The following is a 17750-nucleotide window of genomic DNA, read 5'->3' as shown; positions in this document are numbered from 1 at the left end:
AAAGAATAAAATGACGTACAAAACATTTAAAGTATATCAAAATATTTAAATAGCCGAAGTGCGCTCTTAAAGATTTCTTCATATTCTTTATTTTCTATAATCTTGCCATTCGGTGTTTGCTGAAAATCATATTTTGGTTTTTAGATCTTAGTTTTGCAAAATAAGAAAATATATAAAATCACTACATATTCTTCAATTCCTACTATAAGTTCACACTTTCCCTATATATATTTATATATCTTGTTCAAATATTCAATCGTTACTAAAATACTTTTTATTCATCAAGTTTAAATACATTTTTTTAAAACTTGCAGTGGATAACACTTGATGTTAATACAGTTTTTTCAAATATTAATTAATTTTTAATGCTTTTAATAGAGTTTTAGCAGTTTGTAAAGAAAACTGAAATCAACTGGCATGTAGCCCTAGCTTCATAAGCCAGTTAACTGCCTCTGGACAGTGATCACTTTTATCTAGTGGTACGTAGGTTCGATCACAGGCAATGCAATCCGCCACATGCAGTAGCTCAATCGGTAAAATGCAAGGTTTTCAGTATTATTCACATGAAGGTGAAGAATGCGAGTTCAATTCTTGCGAAAGTAGTTATTGACTTAATTTTTTTTTATATTGCTTGTTTTACGACAGCCTTTAGTATGTATGCATAAACATATACATCAAACTCCTGTAATTCATCCATAAGATAATGTATGAATATTATAGTCATGATTAAGAAATATTGTGATAATTTGGAAAATTGTACGGTGAAAAAATTTCAGCTATTCTATTTGCCTTTCAAGATATCTTCAGCTATAAGTTAAAAACGATTTTGATAAAATACATTTTATAGAGTATTTAAACAGCTGATACCATAATAAACAAAAAGAGAGAACATTTTAAAATAATGAATGACGCTCAACATTTGCCACTTTTCTAGCGTCATAATGGAGAAGAAAATATAAGTAAATTATAATATTTCCCCATATTATTTATCATTATTTCGTCATTTTCCTCTATATAACTACATGTAAAAATCATTATTTTTATTATTATTATTTGGACTTATACTAATGACCGATTTCTCATAAGGGCAATGGGTATACTTTTAAAATTTGGAATGATATAAAAGCAGTGGATCTTTAGAATATAATTATATATCTACATCTAATTTTAAAAGAAATAATCGACGAAATAAGACACATTTCCAAAATACTAATAGGATTTTATTAATTATACTAGTATACTAAGAAAGAAAATAAAGAAAACTCAAGTTTATTTAAATATTTTTAACATGAGCCTGACTTTAAACGAAAGTAGTGACTATTAAGTATTTTTACTCGAGTGAATATTTCTATAATTATCATCATATAGCATCAAATTGAATAAATGGGAAAATTAGACTGACAACCAATTAGTAATATATATATATATATATATATATATCGGATACATTACAGTGTTTTAATACTGGCTCACTCCTTACAATGTATAGCTAGTGTAATTCTAAAATCGCTGAAATTGCTTTACAAGGTACATAGATAACAATGGAGCTACCATGCTTGTCTCTTAGTTATTACTTATGTAATATATTTTAACTAAGGAAAGGTTTTCAAAATTTAATTGCATTTCAGTTAATTAGAAATTATTTAAAATTGTGACATTCTTTCTTCATTGATTTCGAAACACATTAGCACAGAAAAATTTCTTTTACATCCTTTTAATTGAGAAATTTGCTTTTCATGGTTGCTAATTTATTTCCATGCTCCTTTCTTCAATAAAATTTTATAAAACTGGTTAATAAAATGTTTAGTTATTAAAATGCTTAGTATTAAATGCTGCCGTTAAAATGCTTAGTAATATTTTAAATTGTGGTATCGGCTTTCACTATACAATGGCAAAAAATTAATAAATTTAATTTTTTTAAAATAAATTTGCAGTTGCAAGTTCAGTTAATCTTTATAGCATGTTCATTTATATTTCTTTTAAACTAAATATGAGTACTTCGTATTATTTTTATAAAAATTTAAAAACGGTGATAAAATAATATCATACAAATGAGCACAATAAAATAAATAATGTTTTCTAAAAAAGATTGCATTTTTATTTTTTGCATGGAAATAATTTTAATCCAGAGAATCATAAACTTTTGATATTTAAAAAATTATTATTACCAAACAAAAACTTCAATTGCATATTGTCTAGTTACAATTTATTTTCACCACAAGTTATGAGTGACATTATTAAGTGGATATGTGCTAGGAACTTGGTATACAATTTCAAATTTTTCATTTAAGCAAATAATAATTTTGCTAAAAATAATTGTGGACATTTTCTACATACCCAATTTGAGGCCGGCAGGTATATCTTTCTGGTCCTCCCTTCTCCATTTGATCTTTGGGGTAGGAGATCCCGTCGCGCTGCATCGCAGGCTAACGTCTCCACCCTCGCGGACATCGGTGTCAGAACTGGTGTTCTCTTCGTCAATTTTCGGAGGAACTGAAAGTGAAATAAAAAACTTAAATTAAAAAAATGTTTTTAAAAATTCAATTTTATTTGTTACTCAAAGGATAGTGTTTTCATTTTAATCTTAATTTTTTTATTAATTATTATAAATATTTTTACAAATTTGTAATAATTATTTTCTACAAAGTCAGTATCATCTTGCAAATGAAATGTTTACATATGCTTTTAATGGATACTGAATAAATGCCAGTCAATGATTCACAGAGCGCTGTCTCATACCTCCCATATCCGTAACTATTCTGGCCACTGAACGGTTTGATGGGCATGTTATGAGAATTTTATTAAATAGCCGAATATTTACAGAAATAAAAAAAAATATGCACAAAATTTGCAAATACATAAGAAATAATAATAATATTAACCCGTTTACCACGATTTTATAAAAATTATCTTGAGTAATAATATGCAGAAAGATATTATATATTAAAACGGAACTCATGAATTCTGTGATTATTGCACTCGTTATCAAAACATAATAGACGAGGATGTAGTAAAAAAAAATCTAATATAAAATAATTCGGTAAATTGTTACAATGAAAATCTCTATTAGAATGATGTTTATGAATGCGAAGAAACTGTGGTGTTTCCTTCCCCCTTAGTTTTTGTGTATATCACACTTGATGTCGAAAGCTAGGGATGCAAGAAAATATCTCTATCTTCACACATAAATTTAATTATCCTATGGATTTTAGTCAATGATTCACTATCTTGGTGACAGTTTGGTGACTTGGTAATGGTTTCTGCAATTTTTACAATAAAACTGAAGATTTAAGGAAACACAAGATTTTATGCAAATATCTCTATTTAGGGTTTCAGACTCGGATATTTTTTCTGTAAAAAGTTATTATTGTAGGAAAAATTATTTAAACTCGATAAATTGAAATGAGTAAGGCAAGTCAATTCCCTCTTTGAAGTGTAGGTCTCTTTGAAGTATATTCCCTCTTTGAAGAGTAGGTTTGAAGATGATTGAGAAGTTTCAAATGTTAACATTTTGTCTTTTATATCACACGTGGGTGATATTTCAAAGTTTTCTAATAAAGCACACATTATAGAAGAGAAAAAGTGCTTATTATATTTTTTACTGAATTATTGGAAGATACTTTAATATCTTGTTACTACCAGTATTTTTTTATTTTCATTAATATCTACAAATAATGAAGAAGAATAGATATGTTGTTTATGTTCTTGTGCTATATAGGATAGACTGTTTCACTTATAGCAACCAAATGTGTATTTCGTAACGTGGAAATGAACACCTCGGAATGGTATTTTTTTGAAATTTTAGTAACTTTAAATTTAACAGGGATTTTGGAAAGGCTTCATAGTATCAAGTGTAGTGTCTCGAAAATATTGGGAGATTTTTACCGCAATAATTACCAATAAATATTGCTACAAAAATATTTTGTGCACTATTTATAATTTTTAAAAATTGCTTTTATAATAAAAATTATATAATAATTGCTTTGACATCTTTAGCGAAATTTATAAATTTCTTAAAAATGGTATTTGTGTAACTTATAAAAGTAAATTTCTTTATTGCAAGAAAACTTACACCATTTTTAATGACACAAAAGGCAGCGAGATTCTAATAAAAATGAAGTGATTTTGGAATCATTGTTCCGATTTGCCACACATATACTTGGAAGAGTAAAGTGTGTTGTAATGTCATTTCTCAATATTTTAAATAAAATATTAATAAATTAAATTAGTTTAATTCTTCCTACCATTTTTGATAAGAGATCAGGTAAACCTTACGAATCTGTAATACCTTTTCCTTAAGTAATTTCATGACAAAGAATAGAGAACTATTGCTATTTTTAATCGATGTTAGATCAATGCCCTGCCACCTCTTTATATTGGTGTCAAAGTTGACGATAGTTCAGGAAAATACAAAATTTTTGATTCTATCTCTATTAGGAGGCGAGACCAGGGATTCTTTCTGAAAATTCCATGACCTGTGGGAATCGATATAAACTTGAAAGCCTGAAGTGATTCAATTGATTCTGTCTCTGAGACTGTGTTCGTGGTGTAAAAACTTCACTCCTTAGGAGATTCAATATCAAATATATGAGCCAAAATTGAAACGTTGTAGAAATATTGGGTCAAATCCGTTTCGATAAATGCAATAAAACTGTATTTATTTTAAATTAAAAAAAATCAAACTAAAATATTTCTGTAATTTAAAATAACTGTCGATGATAAATGAATAATCTTCATCCTTCAGATAGAATATATAAAATACTACTAAATTTCTATTTTCAGCCTTCAAAAACTCAATATTATAATTTTCTTGTCTTTCTCAAAAAAAAAAAAAAAAAAATCAATATACTTTTTACTTTTACTTCAAGATTGTCATTTTCAAAGTATATATCTACCAATGATCAAGTCTAGACACTGTAACAACGTCTGGGGAAAATACGCTGTCAACAAAAATTCCATTGTAATTTCGTATTCTAACTAAATATGTTAGACAAACCAGACAAGGCATAAATATTCCACAAAAGGGGTGATTTTTCGAGCATTACTGGCTTTATATATACTAAAACTCTGGAAATGAGAGACTTCAGGGATATGCTTATTGATTTCAGGCTTTATGAAGTTTGACAGCAAAATCAATTCAACTTGCAAGGGATTCAAATAAATCAGGATGATGTCATAATTCGTTATTTTATTTCATTTATTTCTTATAAACAAAATAAAGTAAATACATGTTTTTTCTACTCCAAAAATATTAGGTTTTGCACTTAAAAGCTTATTCTTGTAGTACTTATGTATATAAATATAATCTAAATTTATTTATATTTCTGTTTTTTATTTCTATTAGTCCAAAAATGCATAAAAACTTTTGAGTTGTGGTCAGATGATAAGAATTATATCTGAATTGGCATGCCTCTCCTCAAATTACGACTTATATCACTCACCAGGATATTATTCGAATGTCTGTTTGGTACAACGAAGGAGAAATTAAAAGCTGCTTTCGTGTTTACAAGAAGGGTTGAATCTCTTTAATCATGCATCAATAGTTAATTTCTAAACTGTTAAAGAATTATATTTCGTAGCTGTTACATAACTCTATTATCTTCACTTTTGATATAACGGATGACGTTACCTTATTAACATCAAAGTGTATTTCCTATGATCCTTCTTGGAGGTTATTATTAGATTTTATTCTAAGTGAGTGCCGTGTATTTTCGTGTTCGTGTTTATTTTGTCTTCTGAAATGTGAAACTTAGAAAATAATTAAATAGCTGTTCCTGAAACTCGTCTATTATTTTCATCTACCTCACAATGAAGTTGTAAAGAGTCTTGTCCCTCTACAGTTTGATGTTGTTAAAATACTTTTGAAAGAATTTCGATTTTATATTGTCTGTCTTTTATTTAGCCATACTTAAAAATGTTATTGACACATTAAAATTATCAATTAATAAAGTGTAATTCTTTTGAAATCAAAATTGTCCATGTTAAGAAGTTTTGAATGTCTTTATTTTAGACCAAACGTTTTTACAGCGATACCTTGAAGAAAATTTATGAATACTCCCCACCCACACCCCCATACTTTCAACGAGACATCTGATTCGTCCAAAATAATGAAATTCAAGATTTAGTAGTCTGGCCAATTTTGTTAACAGAAGTATGGAATTTTTTTCTTTGATTTATAAAGTTAGTATGTCTGAAATATGCTAAATATGACTGAAAGAGGTAATTTAATAATTTATAAATCCCTATTTTTTCAGATTTATATTTATTGACTCAAATAAAATGGGAATATTTTTAGAAATTAGTTTCTATGGAACTAGCTATTTAGCCAAAATTACATTTGGCAACTTGCATTTATTTAAAATATGTTTTAACTCATGAAAAATCAAGATTTTGACTATTATGAATAGATTATGGATAAAAAAATTATAACTTTAAAAGAGCAATTCTTGTATATATATAAATAATATATATAAATTGATTTCGTGCATCTCGGAGACGACTCTAACGATTTGGATCAAGTTTTATAAGATTAAATTTTATAAGATCTTGCTTTTTAAGTTTATTTATGTAAGTGTCTTTCCTGAAATAAAGCAAGATTCCACCCAATTTTTTTTTATTACTAACTATAAGAGCCTTTTTCTTTTCATGCTGATAAGGTCATATAGCGTCATCTTGGAGTTAATTTCATCATGGTAAAACTTGAGTGTAAGTTCAAAAATAAACGTAATGATAGTTGAACTGTGAAATGAATACTGTAATACAGCAGATTGCTTCGAATAACAGGTTAAACTAAGTTCATTCATGATTTTTTTTTCTTTGAATGACCAATTCATATACCGGAAAGATTGAAAAATATTCATATGTAATCAGTAAATGATTTGCATCTAAATATTTTCGCCAAAAAAAAACCATATTTTACAAAAATTTAAAATAGGGTTTGCCTGTCGAATTCGGTTTCTCAGGTTCTGTAAGAATAAAAGCTGAATTTCTTAAAAGCTACCATAAGGTTCAGATGTTTCATTTTAAAACTAAACCCCCCTTCAAAAAAAAAAAAAAAAAAAAAACTCAAACCACTGAACGTAATTATTTAGTTTAACATTTAAATTGAACTCTTTCTATGCATATTATATAAAAATTAAGTTTGATTTAAAAATATTCCTGTTTTAACATGTATGTTTTAATACACGTTATTTCAGAAAAGATGTTTGAAAGTTTAAGTTATCGTTTTATATTGAAAAGTGATTAACAGCGCATCAAAAACCAGAACTGATAATCTGGAAAATTTCTTAAATTCTTATCAAGCAATTAAGAATTTTGTTCGATGGCCTTTTGTTCAAAACTTTTGAACGAAAACGAGACTTTCAAAAGTTTAGAGGTGAACGAGATTTAGCCGATGCCAAATTTCTTTTTTTATATTTCTAACACAAACTTTTCTATTTCTTTGTTCCTCTGTCTAGACATAAAATAAATGTTGTTCAAAGAATTTGCATCAATTATTTTGAATTAAAGCAATCAAAGGCATTATTAATGAGCCTAGAAAAATTTTGGACACTTAATTTATAATTACAATAATTTTATTTTGTATAAAAAGTTAAAATTTCAGAAAAATTTTTATTAGAAGAGATTCATTTTTTTGCGAAAAGTCTGAAAATGGTTTTTCAGATACGGAATTTGTTTGTAACTATTTTGAAACCAAGTATATTTAAATATTAAAATAAAAAAATATAATGAGATGAATGGAAAATAAAATATACATTTATAAATTATATTTCTCACTTATACACTTAATTATATTACTTACTTACTTACTTATTTTATATTTTACACTTCTCTAATTAAACTATTACACTTACTTAATGGTATTTGTTACTTACATTTCAGGTTTGATTGACATGAATTGGCAACTGAATTTCAACTTAAGACAGTCAAGTGTATTTGCTGAGAGGAAGAAAAGTACGAAACGTACAGCAATTAGTGGAGCAACATAAGAATTGCATTAATACAAAGCAATTGACTTTTGCGAAATTATCGAAATTAGTCATATAGTGTAGTATTTACTTTTAACTCGCCTTCTTATTGGAGATGAATATCAGCATTATTTTGGAACAAATAAAGAAGGATTCTTGGAAAAATTGATATTATTTACTAAGCAACCTGTTCGAATGTAAGAAAATTCATTCACTTTTGTAGAGATATTGCACAGCTAGTCATTATTTCTCAGTATTTCCAAAATTATTTTTGGACATATATAAGCATAAAAATCCTTTGGATTATATCACATAAAAAATTGATTATCCTTATAATTGAATTATCTTATACTACAATAAATTTTTTCAACGGCTTAGAGTTTCACTGATAATCCTTTACTAAATTCACAACTTGTAATGTTTGAAGATTCATCAATTTTGTAGAGATATTGTACAACTAGTCATTATTTCTCAGAATTTTCACAATAAATTCTGGATGCATATATAGGCTTAATATGAAATTGCTTTGGATTATACCACATTAAAAAGATGATTATCCTTGTAATTTAATTACCATACACTATACTAAATTCTTTCAACGTCTAGAAATTTCACTAGTTTCATTTTATAATGATCAAGTAAAAGAAAAGTAAGAATTTGTATCAAATGTTTCGGTTACTCTTGAGGTACAATTTGATTATCATCTTGATTTCTTTAATTTTTTCATTAATGAATATATTATTTTTAATTTTACTTAATTCTACTTCCTCTTCCTTCCTACAATGAGGGTAGGGTCATCAGAAATGAATGGAATATTTCCCAGTAAATAAACAGGCTTTCGCTTTCTCGATGGGTAAATTAGTATTGATGGGTAGAATTATCTCTACTTATGACTCAATGTACCTCCAATGAGTGATACTGTACTATTGACAATTCTGGCCCTTAGGATTCACCCTCAGTGTCCTGCCTTTTACTGTTAGATGACAGCCATTCAGATTACTTCGGACACTTAGATACGGCGAGGTAATTATATTTTCGCACTACACATAACAAGAATTATCAAATTTTTTGACCTCGGATTTATATATTTTCATTTTTTAAATCTTCTTGTAGATTTAGAATTTCGATTTTTTGCTTATTTTTGGGCTTAACAGCTCACATATGAAGTAAGGTAAGTCAACCGACTGTCCGACCCTCCACGAAGGCACACGGATTTAAACCATAAGGCTGAATGACCGGACCGCCGCAACAGCAACACTGGCGGGAACTGTGGATGAGTCCTAAGGGCCACGGTACAACCCATCATCGATGGGAGGAGTCAGATCCACCACCTATTTGTGTACCCTCCAGGGTGGCGAGACCCAGCCACCATGCCGGAAGTATCTCATCCTCATTTCGAGGTGCCTCCCGGGGGAATATGAAGTGCGATAAAGTAACAACCATAGAAACCGTGTTATTTATATTTCGCATTTGAATCTGATATTAAAAATTTAGTTTGGATGAAAGGCAAGAAAAGGCAATTTCGATTGGATTGTAATATTAGTGCATGAATGTTTCAATTATTCGGCTATTACGTCATGCTTTAAATTATTGGGTCAGCCTCGTGCATAAAATATTTCAAAATTTAGTGCAATTATGGATGGATGACATTTTTATTTAATTCCTGCATGAATATTCTTTGCTTAAAATATGTGTAAGAAAAGTCTACCTGTCGTTCTTTCTGCTTATTCGTTACGAGTCAAATGGTTAAAATTCTTTTTTATTTCATTTTTAAATCTAAGATAAAAGTACAATATGTAATTTTAGACCAAATTTACCAACATTTTGATTGCCGTTCGGTCTTTCTATTCGAATGCAAACAGAGAAACTGATTTTTAAATGCGAAAACTCTTAACAACGCTTCAAGTTAGTTCTCTGAGTCAGACGTGTAAGGTCTATGGCATGCGATAATATTGTTAAACCTATAGAGATGCACAAAATGTTTAACTCATTTAGTCAAAGTGAAGAGTGCAAAAATGGATATTTGTAATTCTTAATTGAATTAAAAGCGCAGAACTAGGCTATATTGAATAACACGAGAAAACTCTTAACACTCTTGTGCTATTTTCATCGAAAGAACTATCGGTTTTGCTTTCTTATATATATGCTATAAAAATGTATCCAGTTCCCTAAAAATCAATATGGAATATGTATATATTCATAGAGTGTATATCTCTATATTCCTGAAAGCTGAGTGCTCTGTCTTAGTTAAAACCGTAGCTGTTATTGTATGTTATTCCACTGGAACATTCTTTGAAAAATTTGGCAGAATAGGCATTTTCTACTTGAATTGAAATACGGAAATGAATAGCAGAGCAGTAGTCATGGGTAGGAATTTTTTTTTAATCTGATTGCGTCATTAATTCGACATACTGCATTTTTATGTCTTTCACTTCTGTCGTTTAGTTGAGAATTTAGGAGTCAGCAATGATCAATCATTCCATGGCTGAATTTGTGCACCATCTATTGATAATATGAGCATCATAGCTTGCAATTCCTTATTACATTGCATGTCGCACTTTGCAGCTCAACAAATTTTATGATGCCGTAGGCATACTCGATTAAGTATCTACATTTGCTGATGCAAGAGAAGGATCGTTCTGTCACATATTTGGCTGCAGTCTCCTGTTCACGATGAATTTCGTTAATTAGTGAATCATAGTTCGTCTCTGCACTCTGATACTCTACGATTACCACCTATCAAACCCCATCCTCACTTCCCACATAAGCCATACTGTAACATACATCTCTAACAGAGATAGCCATTTCCTATCTTTGCTGTTTATACTTTCACTGGCCTTGATGGAATAGCCGCTATCCTCAATCGTTCACCATTCGGTACCGCTTTCTAGGCTCTTTACATAGCTCATAGACTTTTGTTATCCATTTTTCTGTAATTCGCTGTTATATGAAATCTGCTTACTCTCGATGAACTACAGGTATCAATAATTCTGTACGATCCTTATGTTAGAAAATACCAGCCAAATATTCAGTCATCCATTTCGATGGTGATTTGGAAGATTAAGATTGTGAGTGATTGGCTAGCGCGTCCACCTCTTGCTCCCTAAATTTCAATTTATCATGTCTATCGTTATGGCTATAGAAAAACTTTGAAACACAATGTTATTAAATAAACTAACAAAGAGAGGGCATGGGATGAAACATTGAGTTCGGGATGAGATGTAGTATAAAGAAAGTATGCATTTAGAATGTTCATTCCTAAAAGCATTAAAGCGCAATGGCCTGCGAATTTCGAGAAAATGGCCCTCAAACTTTCAGTATAGCTTATATACTAACAAAGAGTCTCTGTTGACGAGTCCCGAATGATATAGTGGATAAAGCGCCAACTTAGTAATCACGAGAACTTAGTTCGGTCCAGGGCTTTTTTTTCCACTTGTTTCCGTTTTAAATTATTTCAAATTAATTTAACAATTATAAAAAGTTTAATCGATATATTTTTCATTTTTTTATGCGAAAATAAATATTTACTACCCCGATTCTTGGACTATAATTTAATTTTAGGAGAAAAATAATTATAAATATGAATGCGTTTTTTAAATATTTAGAATTGCTTAAATTAAAATAACAATTTAACGATGGTTTCAATTAATATAATTTTAATTTTTGTATGCAAAAAATAAATTTATTTTCTCTTAATACATGAATTATAATTTTTTATAAAATAAATTAAAGATATCAACGTATTTTTCTTTTTAAAAATTATTTCAATAAAATTACAGACAGTTTTAATTATTAACTCTTATCAATCAAAAATAATGTTCTCAAAATCTCAGTTATAATCCAGGTATTAAGAGTAAATAAATTTATTTTTCCATACAAAAATGAATATCATATTAATTTAATGCATCTTTAAATTGTTAACTTAATTTTAGTAATTCTGTATATTTAAAAAATCGCATTCCTATTTATAATTTTTTTCTTCTAAAATTAAATTGTAATCCAAAAATCGGGGGAGTAAATATTTATTTTCTCATAAAAAATGAAAAACATATCGATTAAACTTTTTCTAATTGTTAAATTAATTTGAAATAATTTAAAACGGAAACAAGTGTGAAAAAAAAGCAAAAAGGTTTTAGTCCTGGATAGAACTCGGGACTCGTGAATGTTAAACCGTCGCTTTATTCATTCGGGACTCGTCATCGGAGATTCTTTGTTAGTATATAAGCTATACTGAAAGTTTGAGGACTATTTTCTCGAAATTGGCTGGCCAATGTCCTTTAATGTTTTCATAAATTCATTCATTTTAAATAATTCATAAATTCATTTTAAATGCATATTTCCTATATACAAAATATCATCCAGAACTCAACTTTCAACCTCATGCCCTCCCCTTGTAAATCAATCAATCTTCTAGAATTTGAAAATAGTGTGTGTATTAGAAGAGTGTATCATTTCAAAATGAGACACTCTTCTAATATATCAAATTTCTCATTTGTTTTAGTGTTCATAGCGTTGGAACTTTCTCGTAGCAAAAATCCGCCGCTTTTAAGCGATAAAGCAGACATAAATTTTGAGATTAACCACAGACGATTTCTTAACAATAAAAGTTGTCCCAAGAAAAAAAAATCATCTTCTTGTTTAAATTTACCTTTGTTATCATATATCATAGTTTCTAAGCTTGTCAAAAGACAAATCGATATTAAGCATTCTGCTTCTTATTCAATCAATAAATTGGAAAAATTAAGTGGTGTATCTTATCAAGAAACCTTGCAGCTTCTTTAAAATACTTAATCACATGCGATATAAATAATGTTATCTTCACCAATAAAAATAAAAACTCTGTCACACAGAAAAAAAAATCTCAACATTTTTTTTTTCGTTACTTCTTTTTCTAGTAACATGCAATGTTATCTTAAACATTACTTAATCTCGACTTGTTAGATAACCTATTTAGTGTAAACATATGCTAACTAATGATAAGCTTTTGTTTAGCGAATAGCTTCAGTAAAGTATCTTGGTTAATCCCTTGACGGAATTTAAGAGGTCTTCACAAAATAATGCATAATATCTTTCATACAGGAAAGGAAAGGCAAATTAAGCTGGTGCATATTTAATTCTGGGTTAGTTAAGTTTAAATTTCAGGTGAGGATATAAAAGACAAAAGCTGAGGGAATTAAAGAAAACTATATTTGTAAGAGAAGCGGGATTTTGTATGGGAAGATGTTCGGTTAAATTTAAGATATTCTTAATCCTAGACATATATAAAGAAAGGATACGCCTGAAAATTTAAAAAAAAATTCTTTAATAAAACTTTTGCTCTCCTTTTATTAGGAGCAAATATTGCAGCATCCAGCCTCATATCCAATAATCCAGCATCATATCCTTTTTTTTATCTACAGAGTTTTAATCTTTATAGTAAGATATATAAAATATATTTATTTTTGTCCATATCGCTTTATTCCCACATTGTTACAAAAATTGTATAAATTAATTGAAAATCTTTTTCATTGCAAAAAATGTATTTTGTAAGGATCATTAACAAAAAAGAAACGCCACTTGTTTAGATTCATTTCCCCTATTACAGTAATTGAATGACTTTTTCTAAAGGGAGATCACTGATTATTCTATGTTTTTATACTAAACTTTTGTTATTTATAAAATATTTATAATTTTGATTTTAATCAAAACAAAAAAGCAGAGAGAAACCTGCGAATAGTCGACATGTCGATCTGAAGGATTTGAAGCAGTGTTCTCTACTTTTAACAATGGGAAATAGTATCCCATATTTTGTTGATTCCGACGATAGTTAAGTATTAATTATTAATATTTAAGTAAATAAATCACTTCTAATTGATCTCAGTAAGAAACTCAAGCGAACGCAAATGGTCTGGGGGATCGCATTAACCAAGAATTATTTGCTTAACTTCAATCACAATTCATTTGCTTATGGTTCAGATGCTCACTTTTTACATGTATTTCGCGCATGTCCGTTCTAGTTGAAAAACGAATTGCTTTGCAATATGAAATAAGTTCAATTAAAAATTTTATTCTAATATAACTGTTTAATGTCATATATATATATATATATATATATATATATATATATATATATATATATATATATATATATATATATATATATATATATATATATATATATATATTAAGTACAGACGGTATATTGTTCCAAAAATAACATATTTTTCTATAGCGTTACTTGAGCAAACAAAATCATGAAAAAAACTATCAATACTTGATGTGGTAGAGAGAAATGGATCTATTGATGACGTATGGACGTCGATATCCATTTTTACTATATATGCAAAATACAGAGAGAGTATTTTTATCTACAGAGCATTCATATTCGAGATTTACATGAATCTCTATGTTTCAGACTTCTCTGAGTTCGAAAAACTCATTTTTCTGTCTGTCTGCGAACGTGATGACTCACGATACGCTTTGAACTAGACATCTAGACATTGAAGTTTGACGCATGAATTTTAAACGCAATTTGACGCATGAATTTTGACTCAAAGTTGTAGATTTCTATCATCATCTCAAAATAAGTCTGTTGCCTAGGTTTTCAGATATAAATGAAATCACTTACTTCAAATCTTAAAGAGGTAGATGAAAACAAATTAGTGCACATGTTTAGCTCTTAAAACGTTGATTCTAATCATTTTTTTTATCAAATCTGTCGAATGGTTGAGAATCTGTCAGTCCGTACTTTTGCAAGCATGGCAGCACATTAGTTAAGTCATATCACTGACTCTCCGACCCACCCGAAGGCCCACGGATAAAGAAAACTGAATGACCGGAATGCCTCAACAGCAACACTGGCGGGAACTGTGGTTGAGTCCTAAGGGCCATCACCGGCCATGGTACCTTTCCCGAAGGAAGTACGTCCCGTCATCGATGGGAGAAGCCAGATCGGCCACCTTTTTGTGCACCCTCCAGGGTGACGAGATCCAACCACCATACCGGAAGCATCTCATTTTCTTTTTTAGGTGACCTCCAGGGATCAGCACAATTAGTTAATTGAAAGTTAGAGCTTGATTTTGAGACTATAGTTGCAGTTCCGAGTTAAATTTTTGTTCTTATCAGGGCGGAAAAAAGCCGTACAAAATACGTATTAGATTTTTTAGATTAAGCAAAAATATCAGATTCACACCTAAGATTTGTATTTCAAAACCAATGTTCAATAATGCCTTGCAAGATTACCGTGATCTTACCCTAGATCCACAATTTTATCTGGGGAAGAAAAATAATAGAAAGTTATACGAGCAAAAATAATAAATTAAGTGATAAAATTAATTGATAATTGATTAACATTAAATGATAAATGAAGAAAATTAAAGGGTAAACAAGTAAGTTATTGGGGAACTATTCCTTCTGGTGGTGATGCAGTTTTCCAATTCATTTAAGTCATAATCACGTTGTTCCTATGTCCTATTAATATCGCTTTCATTTTGTGATGTTTCCATTATCCTGTTTTCCATCTCTTATTTGGAGAATTTCTTATAGATGTTATAACCAAAATATCTTTAAAATCTTGCATTCTGAGTTAGGGTTGGTCAAGTGTTGAATGGAATTTTTTAAAAGGATTTCATTACCCCTCCGGCTTTAATGCATCTCTTACAATCATAACCGAAAAGATTTTCTTTCATGTTATTTTGAATAATCTTAATTATAATGAATTTATCCATAGCTATTTGAGAAAATATAAATCTATATACTTATAATAAAGCTCAATGTGTGTGTGTGTGTGTGTTGGCCCTCTACAGGCAAGGTCATTTGACATACAGCTATCAAATTTGGTACATGTATACCTTAGAGGTCGGGAATGTGCACCTGGGGTCCCTTTTTTTGAAATTTTAATTATTAATTAAAAACTAACTTTCTCGCCAAAAAAATCTTCCATTTTCCCCACCGCCAAATGAGTAAGGATTCAGTTTTTTTTCTCCCAACAGTAATGAGGCTAGGGTTAATATTTTTACGCGGATTATTTCAAACGATTCTGTTTATTTTCTTAATGTTTTATGCATTTAAAATTAAACATTGTTAATTAATCTATATTTCAGATTCATTCTGAAGTACTTTTGAATTAAAATAACACAGAATAAAGGAAATTAAAAATGTCTAATCAGCATAGCGTTACCCCAACTGGCGTAGAAAAATTCACGTATTTGCGTTAACGTAACTAGCGAAGAAAATTCACGCATGCGCATTGTGTTCTGATTGTTGACATGGCAACCAACGGATGATTTAAATTATTTTTAGGTTAGTTGCATGCTTTTGTTAGTAAATTGTATTTATGTTAGTAATATATTTTTTGTATATGCTTATAATTTTAAGTACATCGTTTTTTAAGCTGTTTTTTTTAACCGGTTTTCAATGATTTAAATTATTTTTTGGTTAATTGCATGCTTTTGTAATTAAATTGTATTTATGTTAGTTATATATTTTTTGTATATGCTTACAGTTTTAAGTACATCGTTTTTTAAGTAGATTTTTGAAACCTGTTTTCGACCGATTATTTTAAACGATTCATTTTATTTTCTTAGTGTTTGATGCATTTAAAATTAAACATTGTTAATTAATTGATCTGTTCATGATGAATCTGAGAAATTTTTGTTGACAAATTCTTGAGATATTGCACAAATTAAGAAAGATATTCTTTAGTGCCCATAAAGTTTAAACGCTCAGTGACTCTATTATCAGTAATCATATTATTAAAAAAAATGCTTTGTTTCAGTAAAAAATATTATTATATTAATTGCAGATTAATCATTTACACTTTAATTTAAAGCATAATTTCTACGAGGGGTAACAGAAAATGAGAGAGATACTGAAGGCCTTTATAATATTATGAGTGAATTATATGACTATCAAAATTTGAAGTTTTATAATATTTTGCTGAAGAATCTATTAAAGTTCTAATTGCGTAAAATATTTAATGGTACGACCGGAATTTAACCCCCTGCTTGGCACAATTTTTAAAAATCGCCAACAACTGTCCTGCGAAATGTTCAATAGCAAAAGAGCAGATGTTCAATTATAGTGCATAATAAAGATTGCCAGCTTTGGCGCGTTATCGCAACTTGGCGAAGCAGGGGGTTAAACTCCGGTTCAACCTATTTAATTATTAAAATTTAAACGAACATTAAGATTGGCGAACCGGCTGGTCGCAAAAGGCGGCTAGTATATAATAAAACAATTTCTATAAATTAAAAGATAAATCTTTAATATGAAAAACTATTATCTCCCAATGATGTAAAAAAAAAGAAAAGGAAAGAACGTCCCTATTTCCATATCAAAATCCCATTTTGAAAAGTTCTTTCAAAATACTTTTATGATATAACGGAATTTATAACAATCAGATTCAAATTTAAAAGATTATTTATGCAGTGACATGCCAATAACTGGAATTTCAGATAATTAAATCAGAATATAATAATTATATAATTATCTTACAATATATAATATATTGAATTGAGTAATTATATTACAATATATAGCTTACATTGAATAATTATCTTACAATATATAATATTTCTGTTGAATATTTAGAATATAATGAATAATTATTCGCTTAACTGATATTAATTGACATTTCTATTGTTTAAATTTGAGTAGATTACATAATTTGAATAATTTTACCTATTAATATAGAATTTCTATTAATTAAATTTGAAGATAATATATAACTATAAATGTGAATACATATATAATTGAGATGTCAGATATTTAAATTCGAATTTAATGAATAATTATACTAGTAAA

At 28.8% G+C, this 17750-nt stretch overlaps 1 protein-coding gene across 2 annotated transcripts in view; it reads right to left on the bottom strand.

The window, feature by feature from the left end:
• LOC129968824 (lachesin-like) overlaps positions 1-17750 on the bottom strand; it is a 443340-nt gene that overhangs the window by 42802 nt on the left and 382788 nt on the right. For both annotated transcript variants that reach the window (XM_056083097.1, XM_056083096.1), the window contains exon 4: positions 2338-2493. In XM_056083097.1, coding sequence (XP_055939072.1) covers positions 2338-2493 — 156 coding nt within the window. The remainder of the gene's footprint in view (positions 1-2337; positions 2494-17750) is intronic.

Source organism: Argiope bruennichi, chromosome 5, assembly GCF_947563725.1.
Source record: "Argiope bruennichi chromosome 5, qqArgBrue1.1, whole genome shotgun sequence".
Classification (NCBI taxonomy): Eukaryota; Metazoa; Arthropoda; class Arachnida; order Araneae; family Araneidae; genus Argiope; species Argiope bruennichi.
Note: the sequence above shows the minus strand (reverse complement) of the source record. Positions and strands in the feature narration are given on the sequence as shown.